The sequence below is a fragment of the Conger conger genome, chromosome 6, assembly GCF_963514075.1.
Source record: "Conger conger chromosome 6, fConCon1.1, whole genome shotgun sequence".
Taxonomy (NCBI): Eukaryota; Metazoa; Chordata; class Actinopteri; order Anguilliformes; family Congridae; genus Conger; species Conger conger.
This window is the reverse complement of record NC_083765.1, coordinates 18,033,459-18,053,933: the sequence shown is the minus strand read 5'-3', so window position 1 is coordinate 18,053,933 and position 20,475 is coordinate 18,033,459. Positions and strand designations below refer to the sequence as shown.

At 39.2% G+C, this 20,475-nt stretch overlaps 2 protein-coding genes across 7 annotated transcripts in view; both read left to right on the top strand.

The window, feature by feature from the left end:
• Positions 1-1,135: 1,135 nt before the first annotated feature.
• On the top strand, positions 1,136-16,823 carry aldh1a3 (aldehyde dehydrogenase 1 family, member A3). Of its 2 annotated transcripts, none has more exons than XM_061244929.1 (13): positions 1,136-1,271; positions 1,899-2,003; positions 2,753-2,893; positions 4,846-4,975; positions 6,883-6,944; positions 8,574-8,702; positions 9,114-9,227; positions 9,858-9,960; positions 11,492-11,676; positions 12,296-12,460; positions 13,924-14,081; positions 15,088-15,162; positions 15,486-16,823. In XM_061244929.1, the coding sequence occupies exons 1-13, from the start codon at positions 1,176-1,178 to the stop codon at positions 15,553-15,555; spliced, it is 1,533 nt and encodes a 510-aa protein (XP_061100913.1). In that variant the 5' UTR covers positions 1,136-1,175; the 3' UTR covers positions 15,556-16,823. The 2 variants fall into 2 exon arrangements, with proteins under 2 accessions (XP_061100913.1, XP_061100914.1); XM_061244930.1 differs by having other exon boundaries at positions 1,224-1,271; positions 1,899-1,968.
• A 1,932-nt stretch (positions 16,824-18,755) lies between these two features.
• Positions 18,756-20,475, top strand: part of lrrk1 (leucine-rich repeat kinase 1) — a 48,502-nt gene continuing 46,782 nt past the window's right edge. Inside the window, exon 1 of one of the 5 annotated variants that reach the window (XM_061246218.1) lies at positions 18,756-18,810. The gene's annotated coding sequence lies outside the window, so the exon portion shown is untranslated. Of the gene's footprint in view, positions 18,811-19,056; positions 19,120-19,173; positions 19,330-19,452; positions 19,517-20,475 lie in introns of those variants that run through there. The other 4 variants (XM_061246217.1, XM_061246219.1, XM_061246215.1 and 1 more) reach the window with 4 other exon arrangements.

The following is a 20,475-nucleotide window of genomic DNA, read 5'->3' as shown; positions in this document are numbered from 1 at the left end:
CACTCCGATAAAATGTAAATATTGAGCTGGATAATTAATTCGCACTCATTACTATTGCATGACGGTACAGGCTACGATTCGGGGGAGAACCCTACCCCTTTTGGTGGGCATGTGATATTTTATTTGAATATGTTTCCAGCAATACTTCTTGGCGATCGGTAATTCCCAGTGACCTTGATCTAGAACCCAGCCTTCCTCTGTGTCACCCACTCGCAGTGTTGACCACAATCATGACCTATATTACTTAATCAAAACATATAGGCCTAAATGTAATATAAAATGTGTACTAATAATTGGAATATATTGGAGCTGTCCCTGGTTTCGAATTTTTCGATAATTTGGCTGTTCAGCGAGCACAAGATCAGCTGAGTGGGTCTGTCCGCCCAGGCGTGAGAATGGGAGATTTTTTGGGCATTTGGCCCGGAGCAGATGTTCAGAAAGAATCCAGCTCAAGACGAATTTGGCACAAAGTATTCAAACGCGCACATGTTGGTTTGTGTATTGCATTATACTCTGTCCCTATCTACTGTATTTAGATCCACAGAAACATTATTTCAAGGATGAGTAATCATGTTTATAAACTTACATCGCAGGCTACACTTGAACATCCTTCATGTCTTGCGCACATGTTCTCCTTTGAAGTGTTTGGCGCACATAACATGGCACGCATGCAGCTGTCATAATTTGTAAAGTTATGACACATTGCACCTGCAGTGAAAGGAGTTTCTCGGGCACAACATGTGTAATTACTCAGTGAATGGGTCTTTAATAATCACTCATGCAAACGTGTCCAAAGCCTTGTATAATTACAAGAATAGAGTACAATGGAATGTATTTGAAGGTGGTTTAACACTATACCGCAGCCACAGTGTATTCATTTCCAACGTAATCGTATGTTTTTTTAGATGATCACAAAATGTTAATTCTCTAGCTTCAGATGGTTTGGTTTCTCGCAGGATCCAAACTGCCGACAGTAATAATGAATGAAGAACACAGAACATTAGTCCATGATTGTATTGTATAGGGGCGGAGTTGCGCTCGTCTCACTGGTTATCCAATAAGAGGGAGGAACTGAAACTTATTATAAAGGCAGTCGTACGCGTTAAAAAACATTCAGACATCAGCACGCGGACCCGGCGTAATCAATAGCCCTCATTTCCAACAACCGACCTATCATGGCACAGAACGGGATTATAGAGAATGGACGACCAGATGGGGGTATTCCTACAGTTCCGCAACCGATTAAAATATCAGAAGTGAGACATACTAAGGTAAGGCAACCTACCAGAGGGGACTTGATCATAGATACCTGCTGTATGTGGCAAACACTAAGTAGGCGATCTGTTACTAAAAGAAACAAAAACAATGTTCAGTAAAATATTTTGTGATTATTAAATGGCTATTCAACACTTTCGATTTGAGGGCTAGGTTACGCCAAAAATACACGCGAAAAATGTCCTGATGCTATAATTTCATTGTGAACTGGCCTTGTCAAATAGCCGATGTTCATTTAATTTGCTAGTTTGAATATTGTGCGAATGGTGTGTTATTTCTGCTTGTTAGCAAGTCTACGTTACAGCACACTTAAACATTTAATGACACACTTAAGTATATATATATATATATATATATATATATATATATATATATATATATATATATATATATATAGATACATAGATATATAGATACATTTGAAATCTGTTCCAGAATCTAGTAGCCTACTTCACATTTTTCCCATTCACCATGTCTGTTGTTATTCCTGGCATGATAGCTCAGTTGTAATATAATTGGCGTAGCCTGTATCTTAATTTATGAAACACGATTTCAAGTTGTCCTGTGTCAGGATTCAATCGACTATGCTTGTGTTTAAATGGATGTTTCTTTTCAACCCACAGATTTTTATCAACAATGAATGGCATCCATCTGTGAGTGGACATAAATTCGCGACATACAATCCCGCAACAGGTGCAAAAATCTGCGATGTGGAGGAATCTGATAAAGTATGTTTTTCATCCAATCTGAACCATTTCAATATATAGTGTATTGCTGTGTAGCAATCATATACGAAATTAAGGTTGTGCTATTGGGAACTGATTCAGTTTTAGGCGAATTTCCAACAGATGTTTACGATTATGTTCCAGGCCTATATTGTTAGTTATTGTAGAACCAAAAGTAAAGTAAAATGCATAACAAATATGCGCATAACAAAACTGATGTTCTAAAATGGCCTATAGGCCACACTCAGAAAAAAAAGGTAATTTGGCTTGTCTCCATAGTTCTTTAGTTTGCTCTTTATGGAACCCTCTATCATAGGTGTGAAATATGAAAGCTCCCAGGCAACCCCCATCCCACCCTTTAACTATATAGGGATTTTTTTCTGAGGGTGTCCATATCATGTAAAATTGACACTGTTCCAGTTAACAAAATATATAGATTTTATATTTATTCTCTTACAGGGCGCTATCTGAACATAGCTGACGCTTTCTGCGTATTTAGGCATCCTGATAGGCTAAATACGCAACGTTATTCTCTACCTCAAAACTGTGGCAGAACCAGCTATGGTACCTAAAGGGCAAATCACCTTATTTTAGTGGTAGCTATTTTAGTGGTCGTTACCTGAAAATGCATCTACCTTTTCTATGTCATAGCTCATAGAATCATTGAGGAATAAAGATGGGAAAGCTTACTGTCGTTTTATTAAAATAATATAAAAAGTTGGAGGGAAACAAACTGAGACCTTTTTCCACAGGCGGATGTTGACAAGGCAGTGGAGGCAGCGAAAACAGCCGGCCTGAGAGACTCTCCGTGGAGGAAGATGGATGTGTCAAGTCGAGGGCGAATGTTGAACAAGCTTGCCGACCTGGTGGAGAGAGACCGGACTCTGCTGGCAGTGAGTCTATTCACTTATATATTTTCGGTGGCTTTCTTTGTCTGTGTGACGCCCGGCTGCTTGTTCGCTTGGCTAACCTACATTTTACACAGGGTCACTTTTGGACACGTTCTAAATTACTTCCCGAAATGTGTCAACGTTAATTCTCTTTACCATCAGAGCGGACGTAAATGACCTTTCCGCACATCTAACATTGTAGATAGAGAGATCAAGCAATTCCATCCTTGTAGGCTACGGAATATCTGGTTACTAACCGAGCACTTAGCACATTACTCCTTCAATAAAACAACCTAACTGAATCTTCATTCATGTTGGCTATTGAAGCACACAAACTTTAATTTCACAAAGTGCAGGAAATACAAATGTGACTAATGTCTATGAAATACTGAAAATAAATAGAACCAACACCCAACCATCCAAATCTTTTATTTAATCTAGAAAAAGTAAACAGAAAAGTGATTCCAGGCATTACATAGGACAAATGCCATGAATGCCAATATTTACCCTCTATGGAAACATTGATGGAAATTAACTGTTCATTGTTTTTTGGGGGGTTTTTAATGTAAGATCATTTTGCTTAATATAAGTATGGCCTGTACTCAAAGTTGTGTAATCTTAAATATTTATTTCCTTGGCTAAGGTGAATACTGCCACAAATAAAATATCTACTGTGTGCTTTGTTGTGTATTGTAAAGGATAGCAATATTTGTAGAAACGTATCCATGTCCAGTGTTTTCCTCACTAGAATAGTGCCAGCAATATGCTGTAATATGTTTTATGAAGCGCAAACAAAGTGTTGTAAAAATCCTGTTTTTACATCTGTGAAAACTGACCCCACTGACCTCCACTCCACTGGTACTGTCATTTGTATTTTCACATGATAAAAGTCTGTTTAAAAGACTGAGCTTTACTTACAATGAGGGTGACATCATACAAATTATATCTCGATTGGGTTACTGACTTTTAGTTCCTCTCAAAATCAGATATTATAATCCTTGTAATTAAAGCCTCATCCAAATAAGTTTCCCCTTAATTGACCAGCCAAATCATGTTTTAAATCACATTTTTAAACAGTTTGTAACAGATGTGAATACAGTAATATTGAAAGATTGCATGTGACTGTTAATTGCAAACATGTCCTTGGGTACTTTGTGCTTGGGTATTTCTGATTACAATAACTCCTAGCTTTATTTGGGGAAATAAAGAACAGATTTACCAATGTAAAGGATATATGCTGTCTAAGTTCTTATCACAGTACAATAGTTGTATTTCCTCTATTATGCATTTTCATACAGTATATACTTATAAACTAAATTATCATGCTTTCATAACCAGTTCCTACAATTAATTCAGAAATGGTTTTACATGTCTGTAGTATGACGCATTGAGAAGGCGAGTTTTCATATGCAGTGAGTTAGGGGAACACTTGTTTGTTTGCAGCGCAAACGTATGGTAGGGTAACAGTGAGGACGCAGAGGAGTGAAATAACTACAGGCTCCTTTTCAGTAATAATGGCTGCCTTCTCGTTCCACCCGGGCTCTCATTAAAACTGCTCTGCCAGCTCTCACTGCCTTGCAGTAACAGATGCCCTGTTCTGGTTCATATCTGCCCATTGGACTGTTACAGAGGGAAAGGCTTTGTTTATTATTATTATTTTATTTTTGGACTCATTAATTCCCTCAGCATTTTACATTCTTGGCATTTGCAGTGCACATAAAATGTGGTGTAGCAACCACTTGCACTCTGCACACTCTAACTCGAAAGTGAATAAGAGTCTGCATCATTTTTGTTTTTGAAAATGACTGAAATGACAGAATTTTTGAAAAGTGTCTTGAAAATGACAGTTTTTTTTAACTTTGTGACATTTCTCCCATTCTTGCAGTTTCAACATATGAAATAGTTCCTGTACGGATAATGAGGTTTTTTTTACATAGTTATGTTCTTGATTTCAGACTATGGAGTCAATGGACACTGGGAAACCATTCCTGCATTCTTTCTTCATTGATCTCGATGGAAGTATCAAAACTCTCAGATACTACGCCGGCTGGGCAGACAAGATACATGGCAAAACGATGCCTGTTGGTAAGTGTACACACAGCATTTGCAGTAAAAAGTGTTCTGAATTTAATTTCATCCACATCTTAATTCAGAAATTACAAATAAACCCAATTTGCTTTACCATTTTGGCTTTATTTGCAATGATCATGGAGTGCACTAGTATTTTATCATTCGAGATAGACATTAGCATTGGGGCACCATTTATACATTAAGTTTATTTAGAATTGTAAGGTGAATAAATGAGTGATTTATCTGTGCCGGTGGGTGACGGGGGAGAGGTGGGGGTTGTCAGGTAATCCAGCCTCTTTCTGTTACCACCCCAGTGCAGTTGCCGCCACTCTGGGAGACTGAATAGGCAAAACGTTCCTCCCACGTTCCCCTCGATTAGATTAAAATGCAGTGTTAAAAGATTGACGGCTGGGATGCACAATGGAGTAGGAAGAAGCTCTGATCTCAATCACTGAGGGGCAGCAGCACTGATCTCTATCACTGAGGGGCAGCAGGACTGAGCTCTATCACTGAGGGGCAGCAGGACTGATCTCTCTCACTGAGGGGCAGCAGGACTGATCTCTCTCACTGAGGGGCAGCAGCACTGATCTCTGTCACTGAGGGGCAGCAGGACTGATCTCTCTCACTGAGGGGCAGCAGGACTGCTCTCTCTCACTGAGGGGCAGCAGGACTGCTGACTGGGACAGTCCTCATGGACTACATCGGTTCTCATCCAGGGGCATTCTTCTTCTTGGGTTTGGAATGCTGACAAATGCCTGCCCTGAGTGCATAAGCACAGACTTATAACAGTCTGCGGGGTTCTTCCTTCCTTCATGACTCCACTATGTAAATCCAACACTCGATAATCAATTGGGCAGGATCACGCACAGAAAATCGAGAGATAACAAGTGTCAAAGGCAACTATTGTGTGAGGGAGTCTCCCTGTCTGTAATCAGCGAAACACGATAATGTCAATGGAAAGAACGGACTGAACAGATTACAGGGTGTGGTTAAGAGGCATCCCAGTATGGTTAACATGACACACAAAATGGCACATTGTATGCGGCCACCACAGGGCTCCCATGCGGAGGTAGGGACACAATGCAACACAACACTTAGAGCTGCCTACAAAATGTAAATACAGTAAGCAACAAGTGAAGTTTCTGGAGCAGACAACTTTTTGATCATTCTGATTTTGCATCAGGACATTGAATGAACAGCAGTCCTCATTCGTCGTGGGGCTACCACTTGACTGGGTGAACAAGCTGTGCCAAACCTGAGCAGTGTAAATACTGTACATAATACATGCATGGAGGTAACAAGTCAGTGTCAGTGTCATTTTTATAGAGACAGAGTCTATTATTGATCATTTATGACGGAGGGAATCTGCCCATTTCAACAAACATTACAAAAGCAAAGGTACTTTCTGGCAAGATATCCAGTATGATGCATTGTAGTTATCTACATCACATTTGATATATTCTGCTTTTTTTATGCACTTGGGAAATTGTAACTCAAGAAGCAATGCTATGTAAAACATTGCTTAGTGTTTTACATAGCATGTCTTATAAAATGATAACCCAACAAAGCTACCTGGAACCACCTCTGGCTGGATACACGATGCCACAGGATGGGAGTAATGGAGAAGGAGATTCCAGACTCTGAACAAAGGTGCACGGCAGAGCCAAAGGTAGTGCTGTAGAGGGATTGAACCACAGCCCAATCTTTTCACAGTGCTTCAGTATCCTGTTACAGTGCATCTCTGCCTAAACACCGTCTCCTGTGCCCCATGTTAGCTACCCAGATTGACTTTATTGTTTGCTTTTTGCTGTGTGTTTTAATTGCCAAGCCCAGCAATAGGCTGTAAACGAATTGGATGTAGAAAACATTTTATGTGCTTATTAAGATTATCCACTGACTGTTATATATGACTTCTTTGCCAGATGAAAGTTTCATGTGCTTTACCAAACATGAACCTGTTGGTGTGTGTGGAGCAATAATTCCGGTAAGTAAAAAAAAAAAGAAATGTGTTTTGGAAGAGTTTCTAAGTGATGATAAAATCCGTATTGACATCATAGGGAAAACAGCAGGGAAGTCAAAGGTCAGAATTTTAATGAATCAAATTAGGGATTACTGTATTCTTAACTGAACTTTCTAATGCTGATGTAACAATCACTACTGGTAATTGAAAGCAAAGTGCATGATCACTGAAAAAAACCTACTCTTCAAAGGCAGGTTAAATAATGGAATAGACAATGTAATATGTTAGAATAGATCACATTAAAATAGGAAAAGATGATCATTTTGGCAGATGTTTAAAAATAGGTTTCCCATACAGTCCGCTGATAAAGAGGCACGCGCTGACTTGACTTCACAAAGCGAGCGGTTTGCTACTTTCCCCTCCTCTCAGTCAGTGTGGACAGGGCTTGTGTCTTCCCCTGATGGCGGTCCGGGCCCATTGTTGCGCTCTTTGTGCTGACTGCAATGTTATCAGGCACAGCGCTGCAGCTGAAGAGCTGAACACAGACAGAGGGGAATCAGTCCGTGTAGGCTTTCAGTGGCAGGGAGGAGCCACACTCCACCAGACCCTGCGCTGTCACTGCCAAAAGCAGGGCAAAATAAGAACATACACATATACATTTCTGCATATCTGAAAAAAAACCTGTTGTAATTAAGATCTTTAATTACAAAACATTTATTGACAAATAACTGGTCTTAGCTATTGGTTTTCCTGATAGTTTCCCAACAAGTTATCAAAGTGAAATGAAACACCAAACATTTACTGAAACACAATCTTAATCCAACCCACCCTAGTCATACAGCCCCAAACTTAATCCCTGTAAAAAGACAACAAAAAGGACTGGAAAGGTTTTGATTGGAGATATGCATTTACAGCCAAAATGAGCCCAGCAGTGATCTAATGCTTGTTTTTTAATAGCTGCAGCAAATAAAACTGGTTGTTAAAGCATTAGTCAAAGATTATAAATGTGGGACAATGTGCAACTCCTACAATATTACCCTCCCAATTTCAAATGGCATCATTTTGCATCACTGGTAATTATAATCATTCAAGCTTATCTGTGAAAATAGACATATATCTTTTTGTTTTGCTTTGGCAACAGAGGAACAAAACCATTCAGTTGTCAGACATGGGAGATTATATCATAAAAATGAAATTCATACTAAACCATTCAGTGTAATTACTGGCACAAGAAGAGAATGAGTCATCATAAAAACAAAACAGGAAGCCATACTCAATAGTTTGGGGGAAAAATGTCCAAAGCTGTAATTGCAATCACTGCAGCCAAAAAATTTGAAAAGCTAACAATACTTTACAAGTATACACTCTTCATATTTTGTGACTTAAAGCAGAGATTTTAGATATGGATGTTTACAGTCTAAGTTTACATGATCATGTTTGCTTACAGTCACTGTTATTTCCAGGTTTTCCTGACAGTACTTACTATATTCATTGTCCTGCAAAGCCAGCGGCCAGTATGCACTCTAATTTATTTGCATAACCACTGAAACATGCAAGCTTATCCTTACTTTGAATAAGACCACATCTTTAAATTCAGTTTCTGTGTGGATTCCCTTGTCATCTCTGATTCACTTATTTTGGGTCAAATTGCAGTGGAACTTCCCTTTGTTGATGTTTATGTGGAAGATTGCCCCAGCCTTGTGTTGTGGCAACACGGTGGTTATCAAGCCAGCAGAGCAGACGCCGCTCACAGCTCTCCACATGGGGGCGCTATTGAAGGAGGTGGGTCTGCTTCCCTGAGCCTGTTAGCATCAGGTTTAGGCTGGGTAATGTAGAAGAATTTTACCTGCAAGAATACTTACAAAGTCTTGCCAGTGAAAATCATTCAGCCATGTAAAGAACATTAGATGGTAATGGAGCTGTTCCAAGGGTAATTAAAGACTGAGGGTTGCCCTTTGTTGAATATTATGTTTTATAAGGCTGAAACGCATTCAACAATAACACAGTCACATAATATACAATATTTGATTGTGGCTCATTTACGGGCTTGGCTCTTTAGCCAGTTAAGCTTGCGGATGTCTGTGGAAAACCCTGGTCTAAAGTTATTAGGTTGTTTCTCTTTTATCATTTGTAATGACTGAGTACAAACTGCTTTGTCTTAATGAATCACCTTCTTCTTTTTGTGCCCTGTAGGCTGGCTTCCCCCCTGGTGTGGTGAACATCTTGCCTGGGTTCGGGCCCACGGCTGGTGCAGCCATATCCAGTCATATGGCCATTGACAAGGTCGCATTCACCGGGTCTACAGATGTGAGCTCCTAGCTATTAAAAATTACATTTGTCTTATTAGATAGTATAGTCACAGAAGTTTTAGATGCCTGAAAATGATGTTAATTGAAAGCATGTACATGGGAATCTGAATATAATGCATGATCTGGGGCTCAGCTGAGCTCTAATAAACTAGAAAACTCTTGATAACTGTATGTCCCATATATATGATAACATCATTGAGCTAATGATATCGCTCATGATGTAGCCCTGTGGGCCCATTCCTGTTCCCCCAAAATGAGCAGAGTACATTTGTGCTTGTTTCAGATATAATAAATACCAATATAATAATGCAGCCACAGGGTGGTAATTCACTCCTGTACTGTGAAAAGACATTGTTAAAAAGACTGAACTTTGGAATGAACGTTACTGAAGCTTTGTTTAACCATGTAGCACGTCGCTGTTTTCACATTTAAGAGTTTTAAGTGACGATGAAACAAAAGTGAAATACGATGCAAGGTAACCTGCTTTATTACAACACATTATCATGATGGAACTCTATGCAGTTACTTAGATCAAATTTTCTTCGGTGTTGTCATTTAATTTTTAATAGATCACAGTTTATTGCTTTTGAGTCTGGCTCTTACGAGTAAAAAATATGTATTTTCTTAGGTTGGAAAACTAATCAAAGAGGCAGCTGCCAGAAGTAATCTGAAAAGAGTGACTTTGGAGCTTGGAGGGAAGAACCCATGCATTGTATTTGCTGATGCAGATTGTGAGTAATACGACTTTCTTTTAATGAGTATGATTCAGTTAGGCGGACAGATATGGAGAATCTGGCCAGGACACTGGGAAATCTACTGCTTTTTGTGTCTGAAGCCTCAGTGACTGAAATTTGTCACCTTGGTTTGTTTTATCAGTTGTGATAAATACCATAGAATACAAAATAATCAGTGAGTCAGAACCTCTAATATGACTATATTGATCATCTTTACAGAATGGTACCTGCATGCCCTGGGAGATAGAATTTTACACTCTTTACACTTTAATTGTTGTACGTCGCCCTGGATAAGAGCGTCTGCCAAATGCCATTAATGTAATGTAATGTAATTGTGTTTAAATATATCTTTTGTTTGCCTTTCACTGAAACTAGTACCAGCAAAATACACATTGCAATGCTGCATTTCTCTTGATGCTGTCACCAAATGTAGCCATTACGTATTTCTGGTGGCAACACATTCCAGAACACTTCAGCTCAGAGTGTGGGTGTGCTATTGTGGCCATATAGCTGTAACTGTTTTCATTTATTTTAGTTGAATAACAAGTGTGTGATTTATCTTAATAATCCACTGGCATGTAATCCCAGCATTTCCCCTTAACTGTCTCAAGATGTGGTGTTCTCTTTCTTCTTCAAAAGTCAAATGTAGACAGTGAAAATACTGTATTTGCATAGTCTGTTGTGCTAAAAACTATAATAATAATTTGGTGTTCATATATCTCTAAACAGATTCATTGTTCTTGGTGCAGTGTACAGTGAATTGAACCATGGAGAACAAAAGATAGCATATAATCATCCTCAAGTTCAAATAATTCTGTTATTATTCCAGATGGAAGAATCAGTACTTAGCAATACTTGTTAAAAACCCTCCAATATATCCTCTCCTCTTACCTTTGGCATAATAACTTTTCAAAACGTTCTCGTTACACTATCATCAAAAACCATCATGGTGTGTGTGTCCCAGATGTCTTGTACACTACTCTCCAATGAGCAACTGAGAAGAGATGTGTCTGTACAAAATCATTTCATGAACCATGCCTTTCGCCAACCTTAGATTCTGTTCTAGATGTTCTAAAGACACATTCAGTTCAAAGGCAAGACTGCCCCCTACTGGCCCACAGACTAGACTTACAGCAGACTACCGGTCAAGTTCTTGACAAGCTTCGTCTCAGAAAATCTTTGAAAATGTGAAAAATGGAAAGCATTCAACTTTATGTCTCAGGACTACAGTGTGTAAAAGTATGTTGAAAGCAATGTCAGATCATTAGTATGGAGCTCTCCGTCTGTGGGTTCCAGTGTATAATTATCTGTTACAAGAGAGCAGTTTAAAACAGGCTATATGAGATCAACACTGTGTTCGAAGGCTCTAGCGTGTGCAAGGGTTAAAGTAGGTAAAGTTACACCTCAAAGTTACAGCATCTACAATCATGCACCTTAACTGCAGACCAGCATTGCGTCTCGGGCATTACACACTGCATTAACGTGCTGCTGAACGCGACAGTCTAATGTCCTCTCCTTCTCCCAACAGTGCAGCTGGCTGTGGAAGAAGTCCAGCAGGGGGCGTTCTTCAACCAAGGCCAGTGCTGCACGGCTGCCTCTCGCGTGTTCGTGGAGGAGACTGTGTATGAGGAGTTTGTGCAGCGCAGTGTCGAGAATGCCAGGAAAGTGGTCACAGGGGACCCTCTGGATCCACGGACCTCGCACGGGCCACAGGTGAGGGCTTTACTGCACATCAATCATCTTCTGTCACCTCAAAACATGGCACACTCAATCTCTCATGTTTGTCATAGTCTACGCCAATTTTTGGGTGGGACTTGAGGAGTGATAAACTAATAAGTAAACAATAGTACATTTGCTTTTGGTGTTAGAATGGATTTGTTCTTGAATTGAACCACAGAGAGAAGAACAACAAATATTTAGACAGGTAGAGCTTTCTGAAGCGTATGATGGATTTAACCTTCTACAGCCCAAATCTTAGCCTGATACGATGTCATTCTGAAACAATGCTCATTTAGCAACGCATTTTGAATGTGTTGCTCAGCAATAACAACACCAGGCATGGAGCTGCATGCTGCTAACCAATAATAAACACACACCGCCCCACGCCTTAATATCTAATTCTTTCCTCCTGTTTAAATTGCACTGATATGCTGCCATCATGTCTGAGTGTTTATTCTCAGTGTCATGCTCTTAATTATCCAAGTTTGAGAGAAAATCTTTCTCTATTATCTGAGACCCCACATGTTAGATTTACCATGTTAACTGTCAGAGGATCAGGAAGGCTGAAGGCCTGGCTTCTCAGTGACAGTGTTGGGTGCCGTTGTCTCTGCAGATCGACCAGAAGCAGTTTGATAAGATCATGGAGCTGATAAAGAGTGGAAAGCGGGAGGGAGCCAAGCTGGAGTGTGGAGGGTTCGCTGTGGAAGACGGGGGCCTCTACATTCAGCCGACTGTGTTCTCAGGGGTCAAAGACCACATGCGCATTGCCAAGGAGGAGGTATGGGCTACTTAATTACTTAGTTTTCTTTTCCTTTTTTAACCCCATCCACTCTGCCCCCTTATGGTTGAGTTCTCGACATCTCAAATTATTGCTGCATTCATATTTATACCATACAAAAAACTGTGACGTAATAAAACCGCAAAAACGCCAACCATTTATGTGTATCACTGAAATCGCTTCTTTTTTTTCTTTTATTTTTTTTTATATCCCCACCACCACCCCCCCTCTTGGGAGGTCAACTTTATTTTTAATATTACAAAAACAAACATATATACATTGGTAAATTTCAGAGAGAGAGAGGGGGAGGGAGAGGGACAGGGAGGGAGAGAGAAAGAGAGAGCGAAGGAAGAAAACAGTATGAAGCCTTTGAGGGGAGGGTAAAACAAAACAGACAGTCACTAAAAATAACAATAAGTGGAAAAAAAAGAAAAGAAATAAAGAATAATAATAAAAAGAATTATAAAGTGTGGATATGTATAGTATACATATGAACACGCAGACCAACGGGCAGATAGACAGGAAGATGAACAGACAAACAGACAGGTGGACAAGTGACAGGTGGTCACTGAAATCTCTTAAAATGAGTGATTTAAGAGAACCTTTCTTAGGTAGGGATAATATTTAGTGGTCCTTACCTGTTGTATGAGCCTTGCAGTCCATGTCAGCACAGCTTGCCTGCCAAATAGAACTCGGATCAAACTTTCAAACTAGGCGTTGCAGATCGAATATGAATCAAGATTCAGAATGCTCCTTGCCTCAAATGTTTCAGACATGGATTTTAGCAGACCATTTAAGAGAAAAAAAGAGAACGTTTATCTACGGTCTGCTACATTATTATGTTTTGCCAGAAACCTTAGACAGAAACGAATGAACCGCAGTCTACCCAATTCAATCTCAGACATGGCTATCTAGGTGTTAGGTGTGTTTGTTGAATCCGATTTGGCACACTTGTATGACCCTTTATTTAAAAAAAGGATAAATGTATTGAGGCGGCACGGATGGTGCAGTGGGTAGCACTGCCGCCTCACAGCAAGGAGGTCCTGGGTTCGAATCCCCGTCGGCCGGGGCCTCTCTGTGTGGAGTTTGCATGTTCTCCCCGTGTCTGCGTGGGTTTCCTCCGGGGACTCCGGTTTCCTCCCACAGTCCAAAGACATGCAGGTTAGGCTGATTGGAGAGTCTAAATTGCCCATAAGTATGAGTGTATGAGTGTATGAGTGTGTGAGTGAATGGTGTGTGTGCCCTGCGATGGACTGACGACCTGTCCAGGGTGTATTCCTGCCTTTCGCCCAATGTATGCTGGGATAGGCTCCAGCCCCCTGCGACCCTGTTCAGGATAAGCAGGTTCAGATAATGGATGGATGGATGGATGGATAAATGTATTATAAGAATATGGAAATGTATGAGACCCATTGTTCCCGTTATCCTGCTGTCAGCACTCATACCAATGTTGTCCGCTGCAGATCTTTGGCCCAGTACAGTGTATAATGAAGTTCAAAAGCCAAGATGAAGTGATCAAGAGAGCAAACAGCACGCAGTATGGCCTGGCTGCAGCCGTGTTCACGCGCAGCATGGACCGCGCACTGAGCATGTCTGATGCCCTACAATCCGGCACTGTGTGGTAGGTTACGCAGCTCTCCATCAGCAGGGCCTAGTCAACAGCACAGCCAGGCACCTTGTCATATCCTGTTCCAGGTTATTAACTCTCCTTTTAGCCGCTCATAATGATTTTATAAGAAGGCAAATCCAAGGGAATGTGTTTGGATGGACATGATAATGTTATGCTATCTTACTGTGATCAACTAATCACTTCTCCTGCTGTTAGTTTTCATGAATCTTTACATTAATAGCTGGCTCCAGTTTGATTCATCATGTTAAATTGAGCTTTAAGTGTTTACAAGTTTGTTTTGAAGAGTTTCTAAAAGTCTTGCTCTTTCAGAAATTAATCAAGCAATTCAACAATTTAGCACTGTTCACTGAAGAAGCGGTCTCAGAGCACACCAGCTATAAAAATACATTTATAGTTTTCTTTTCCTTTTATGTAAGCCAATACTGTTATGCAAGCCAAGCCAATTGTCCGAGCCAAATACCACTCTGTGTTTGATCATAAAATTAAGCTGTCAATTTGACCTGTTTCTAAGTGGTAGCCTACATATCACCCTTTCCTTATTATAAGAAAAATCCAACATCTTTGTCCCATGCCCTTTCTGATAACACATTCATTGTAGCTGGTACAATAGGTATTATTCAGGTAGTGTTAAAACGCCTTTGCAGAAGGGGAAATACCCAATGCTCTACAAGCCAGATAAAAGAAATAGTGCTCTACAACCAGGACAGATAAATTATATGATAGATTATATGAGAGATTATGAGACTCCTCCTCTTTGACGTTTCAATGTGAAACGATATCTCTGAGGAAGACATCGTTTGACGTCAAAACATCAGACTCCCCTGTACATTAAACAGAGTGCATTTCTCTGAACCCAGAGTGCTCCACTGCCTCTTATTTAAGGGTAGTCCCTGTGAAGTTGTCCAGGTCAGGGGCCCCATGTAATTTATTGAAAAGCCTGTTTATTTGTCTGGTCTCATGGGTATGTCCTCACCTGTTGTGCCCTCTTGTCTGACAGGGTCAACTGCTACAACGCTCTTCATGCTCAGACACCGTTTGGGGGCTACAAAATGTCAGGGAATGGAAGAGAGCTGTAAGACTACTTCTTTAATACATAAAAATATTTTTTTCTGTTGAAAGCACAAACAGGTTTTATCATTGTATAATAGGTATGTTAAATACAAGTGGGGTAAATATTTTACTTTAATCTTTCAGAAAGAAAGCAAGGGATTATTTAATTGATCATAATTTATGTAATTATGATACAGCAATATTAGCAAGAGCCCTCTGAGAAAATAAGTTAAAACGGTTCTTAATGAAGTAGTTTAAAATTGTTGTGGTAACAAAGGTGTTTAAACAGTGCGTAGTGCATGGTAATTGTCCATTACGAATGTTAAAGAGCTCTTTTTTTTTCAGAGGCAAATATGCCCTGGCGGAGTACACTGAAGTCAAGGCAGTGACCATAAAACTGACAGAGAAACTGTGAATGGGGCAGTGGGACACGCTTCGCCATGGGACCAGGAGGAGAGCCTGCTACCACCCCATCGGCACTTTTCACCTGCGGAACTCCAGAGAGATGTGCTGCATGCATATGGGTTTCCAGAGTGATGGTCTCATATCGAGCTACATTCATTTCATTTATTTATATAAGCATTATGCACATAGAGCAAATTCTTATTTAATGGGAATGGTGTCATCTCTGAGGTAAAAATGTCTTTGTAATTTTTCAAAGACTGAAAGATACTGTGTGCCACATTTCCAGAGAGGTAATATTTACCTATAATCAACAAGCGCCACTGTTCTGGAGCTCTTAAGAGACTTCCTGCTCTGTTATTCTTACACAAGAGACAACTTTACATCACTTTGTGATGCATTTCCTTCCTTTATTACAATGTACTGCACGTAAGGTATAGCTTTACCTCGTGTCTATGAAATGTACACATTACAAAACTACAGACCACACGTTCCATTGTAGCATCTCATTTGTAGTTAAATTTGGAGATAACTCTACAAATCATCGCAAACTGTTAGAAGTCGGAGATATATTCGTGAGGATCTTGCCGAATGTTACGGATTGATAACGCAGATTGAAATCTGCCTTGCTTACCATTTAAGTCCAAGTCTTCTTGGAGGATTATGGAGAGCAAGCAATGTTCAGAATTTTCAAAAGCTTTATCTTAACCCGTACAGAATAAGCATCAAATTAGTAAATGGACTTTGTTTATTAAATATATTTTTAATAACTAGAGATTTGCCATGATTACATGCTATGGAAGTGTTTCATATTTGAAATATGTATAATAACCATTAAATGTGTAGGTTTTTAATGTGTACTCTTCCAAGTCAATAGATTCAGAATGTATTGTTATAAAGATAAAGATGATAATAGTATATCTCTGGGGTTATTTAAAGAATGTTTTCAAGTTTCTTTGTGACAATAAAAAAGTGCTCTTCTGTGACTAGGCTATGCTAGGGTCAAGAAAATACCCTCTGCTAATTCAGGAAATTCTAGAATGCACATAATGTGACTACAAGCATTGTTCTCATTCAGGAATAACCAATACAAATATATTGATTGTATATACAAATATATACATTTTTAGTGAACTATAAGTGCAATAAATAAGATTGGCATTTCAACATGGTATAAAATGAATAAACTGGAGAATAAACATAAATCCTTTACAATTATAAAAAGTTCTTAAGGAGGGCCACGATTACTTGACATTTAAGCTTGGCACAAACATTAACTAAGGTGGCTCCATCTGGGCTGTTCTGTCTAATAAAATATTCATCAGTCTGGGCATAGAGAAATATAACTGGATTTATTGCCATATGTTAGCATTTAAGAACTATTAATAAAAACATTTATGAATTACATACCAATGCAGCATGGCACCTTTAAGTGTTTTGTAACCACAAAGAAAGCTGGGTGAACAGGCTGAACTGGTTTACAATTTCCGGAAAGATGAAACGAAACAAACATGTTTCTCTTAAACATTACAATGCTTCAGTCATAGATACTCAAGAGACATGGTTTGGATAAATTATTCTGAAATATTGCATTGAAATATTTATAGTTATATTATAGTTTTGCTATTATAGTTGTTTATAATAGTTTACTGTGCATGTATGTGGCATGAGTGCAAGCACATCTCTCTATGAAAGTGAATGAGGAAAATCAGACTAGAATGCAAAATAAAACTTCACCGTTGGTTTCACATGAAAAGTAGACTGTGAAAATATGTCTAGATTTTTAGGAAAATCTACAGTCAATAAATATTTTATATTTTTACCCCACATAAAGTATATGGAGTGCCAGAATGGGGTAATTCCATGTAAATTCAGCATTTTTGGATCGCATCATGACAGATTGAGATTTGGCGTGCTGATTTGGCACAGCTATGCTGTACAGCAGCATTGTATGGAAGTAGTGATAAAAATCTGTATGATGCTGCTTCAGATAAGTAATGATATCTTTGCGATGACTCAAATATCAAAAACCTAGTTTTCCTGAGATGGTGTTGACATTATAGTCTAACTTTGGTGAAAATGTAATCAATTTTAAAATATCAGATTTCAAGATTATAATCACTCAAAACTCCTTTCATTTTGGATGAACATAACATGACACTTTGTTAGCCCATATCTCCAAGGTTAACAACCCAAGACTGTAATTTCAGCTCCAGGGGTTTCTTATAAGGCCAAATCAACATGCTAAATCTCAATCAATTCCATGATGATGCGGTCAAAAAATGTGTTGAATTGACATGGAATTACCCAATGGCAGGAAGTTTCTAGAAAACGTACCTGTGGCCCAAATTGATCAGCTGAACTGGTCAAAGTTAAAATATACCCCTTCACACAGTACTTCATATTATAGCTTGGGCATGTAAGGTACTGGGGTATAGATACAGAAAGTATAGACAACATACTGTAGACAAGGCTCTATGGTATTACCATTGTAAAAAAGTATTACATTTATTTTAGAAGTTCTGGACTAAAGAATAATTATTTCCCAAACTGCTAGACATAATGAAATTAATGATAACAAAAAATTTGAACAATTACATTTTTCTTGGTTGTCAAACTAGCTTGGTTTTGGCTTGGAGTTCAAGGGCAGCAATATCTTTGCACACAGTGGAGGCTGTTTCCCGTTATTTCCGGGTCCTTCACCGCTTGGCCCCTCCCACCTGATGCCTCCCACCTTCTCCAGTTCCTATGCTGTATGATAAACAAGGGTCTTGGATTATAATAGGAATTTATTTCTTTGTCGATTGTGCATTACTTGCACTAATCATACCTGAACGCGCATGGAGTTACCTAAGTTTTGCATATAAATAAAGTTTGCGTGCAAAACAAATTTCACATTTGGATTCTGAAATATATAATTGAAATACATAGAATGTACTGGCAGGAACATTTATAGCGCTTAATTGCCCATATCATCAACAACAGACACACTCAATAGACCCACAGATGCTCAAAAGTTGTTATCGAAATTAACATTAGGCCCTAGACATTCATTGTTAGATGTAATCACTTATTTACCTGAAATAGTAGCCTAATTAATAGGAGATTCCGCGAATTAGTTAGAGATGACTCGAATATTGTAAGATACTGCAGCTGGAAAAGATTGAGGTATGGTGGCAGGGAAACACATTGGGGGGAAAGAGTTGCAAGTGTAAACTACAAGAGCTTGGTAGAAATAGCCTAGCAGGCAGCCAAGCCACTTGACAAGGTGAGGTTGTGCAGGGTATGCGAACAGGAATATGTGGGTTGTACCGAAAATATTATCGAATTTAGCTTTCAAATGTAACACTAAAATTCGGATTCGATTATTGTTGGTTAGCGCAAAAAATAAGAATGAATGCACAAGGCTATATGCCTATAATTCCAGTGAAATAAATGGTTATTCTACCCCTTGCGATAGCCTAAATAAATAGGATTCAGATTTTAAACAATAGCCTACACGTGTAACATCTGCCTTGACATGTGGTAGCAGTTGAAGGGAAAAGTTTGGGTCGTGATGACTGCAGCGTGGCCTACAGTAAGTGCAATATAAATGTCTCAGTGGTTTTGAGGATTGAGGAAGTAAGTTAGCTAGACCGCTCCTCGTCCCAGTTCATATTTCCATCCAGCTCGACAGTCCACGAATCAAACTTGGTTGACTACGTCGGCTATTTATCGAGTCCGTTTTAGCTGTTTTTTGGTGACGATTTGCCAGCAACCTATGTTATAATCACTACAAGATAATGAGGTAAGCTATACATTCTTAGACTTCGAAAATATTTTAAAATATAACTGCAGCATCGCACGCGCAAACGCATAAACGGGCAACACTCGTCAGCTTCCTAAATAAAACAAAAGACTCCTTACTGCTGCAGTTACAGTGAGCAGACTGTTCACGGGATGTAGGATTAATGTATGGTACAGTTGCAAAGACGGTAATCCTGATTTTGTTTTGCGTCTACTGTTCGACTGTTCGTGGTTTCTATTTGCATACCACCAGTTGTAGTTAACAGGCTAGACGACCTGAGTGTTACTCGCATGTAGGCTTGTCTTTTTAACATTGTGTGTAAAATCAGGGTGCATTCAGACAACAGGATACTTTGTTGCATGTATAACAACGCTAACGTTTGAAGATTGAACAGTGTTTCAGTCTCAATACAATTTCCTAAAACACCGATTAATGAACACTGAATTTTGAGTTGGTCGGGCTTGCATTCAAATGAATTGATTTTTTTTTCGCGATTTCTGGAAACCACTGAAGGAATGGCATGTGGTTGGTATCAGGGTTTAAATGCACACATTATGAACTTGCGAAAACAAAGGAAGACAGTGCTGCTGTGTAGCATTGGCATTTTTACATCTGTTCAAATGTCGCTAGTAGAGATTTGCCTTCAAACTTGTTTTACGTAGTTTGCCATGGTTGTAAACAATGATATTCCTGTCCAGGAAGAAGTGAGTAATGTCTGGCTGTTGCTTGAATTACAATTCAACTGCTCTGTCAGTGGTGATGCCTTGATATCTGCCCATCTCCAGCAATGCAGGGCTGTGAGAAAGCATCGCTGTTTATTGTAGCTGACAATGGGACCAAGCTGTCAGTGATGACCACTCTCGATTAAGCAAAACACATGGAAACAAATCTCTATAGGTCTTAATAGCAGACATTCTATGCATCTTAGATGGGCATGTTCTTCTGTGTTTAAAGCCCCTTCATTGTAAATTAGTCAGATTTGCATTTTACCTCTGACATTATTTCTGGCTTTCTTATTCAGAGGAGTCTGAATGCTCTTATGAATGATCTGGTGTTTAGTGTGCTTTCTCTTTTCAGCAGTGTGGGTTTGTCTGTGTGTTTTCTGGGCTGGGTTCTGCAGCAGTTCTGTTGTATTTACAGTGGCTC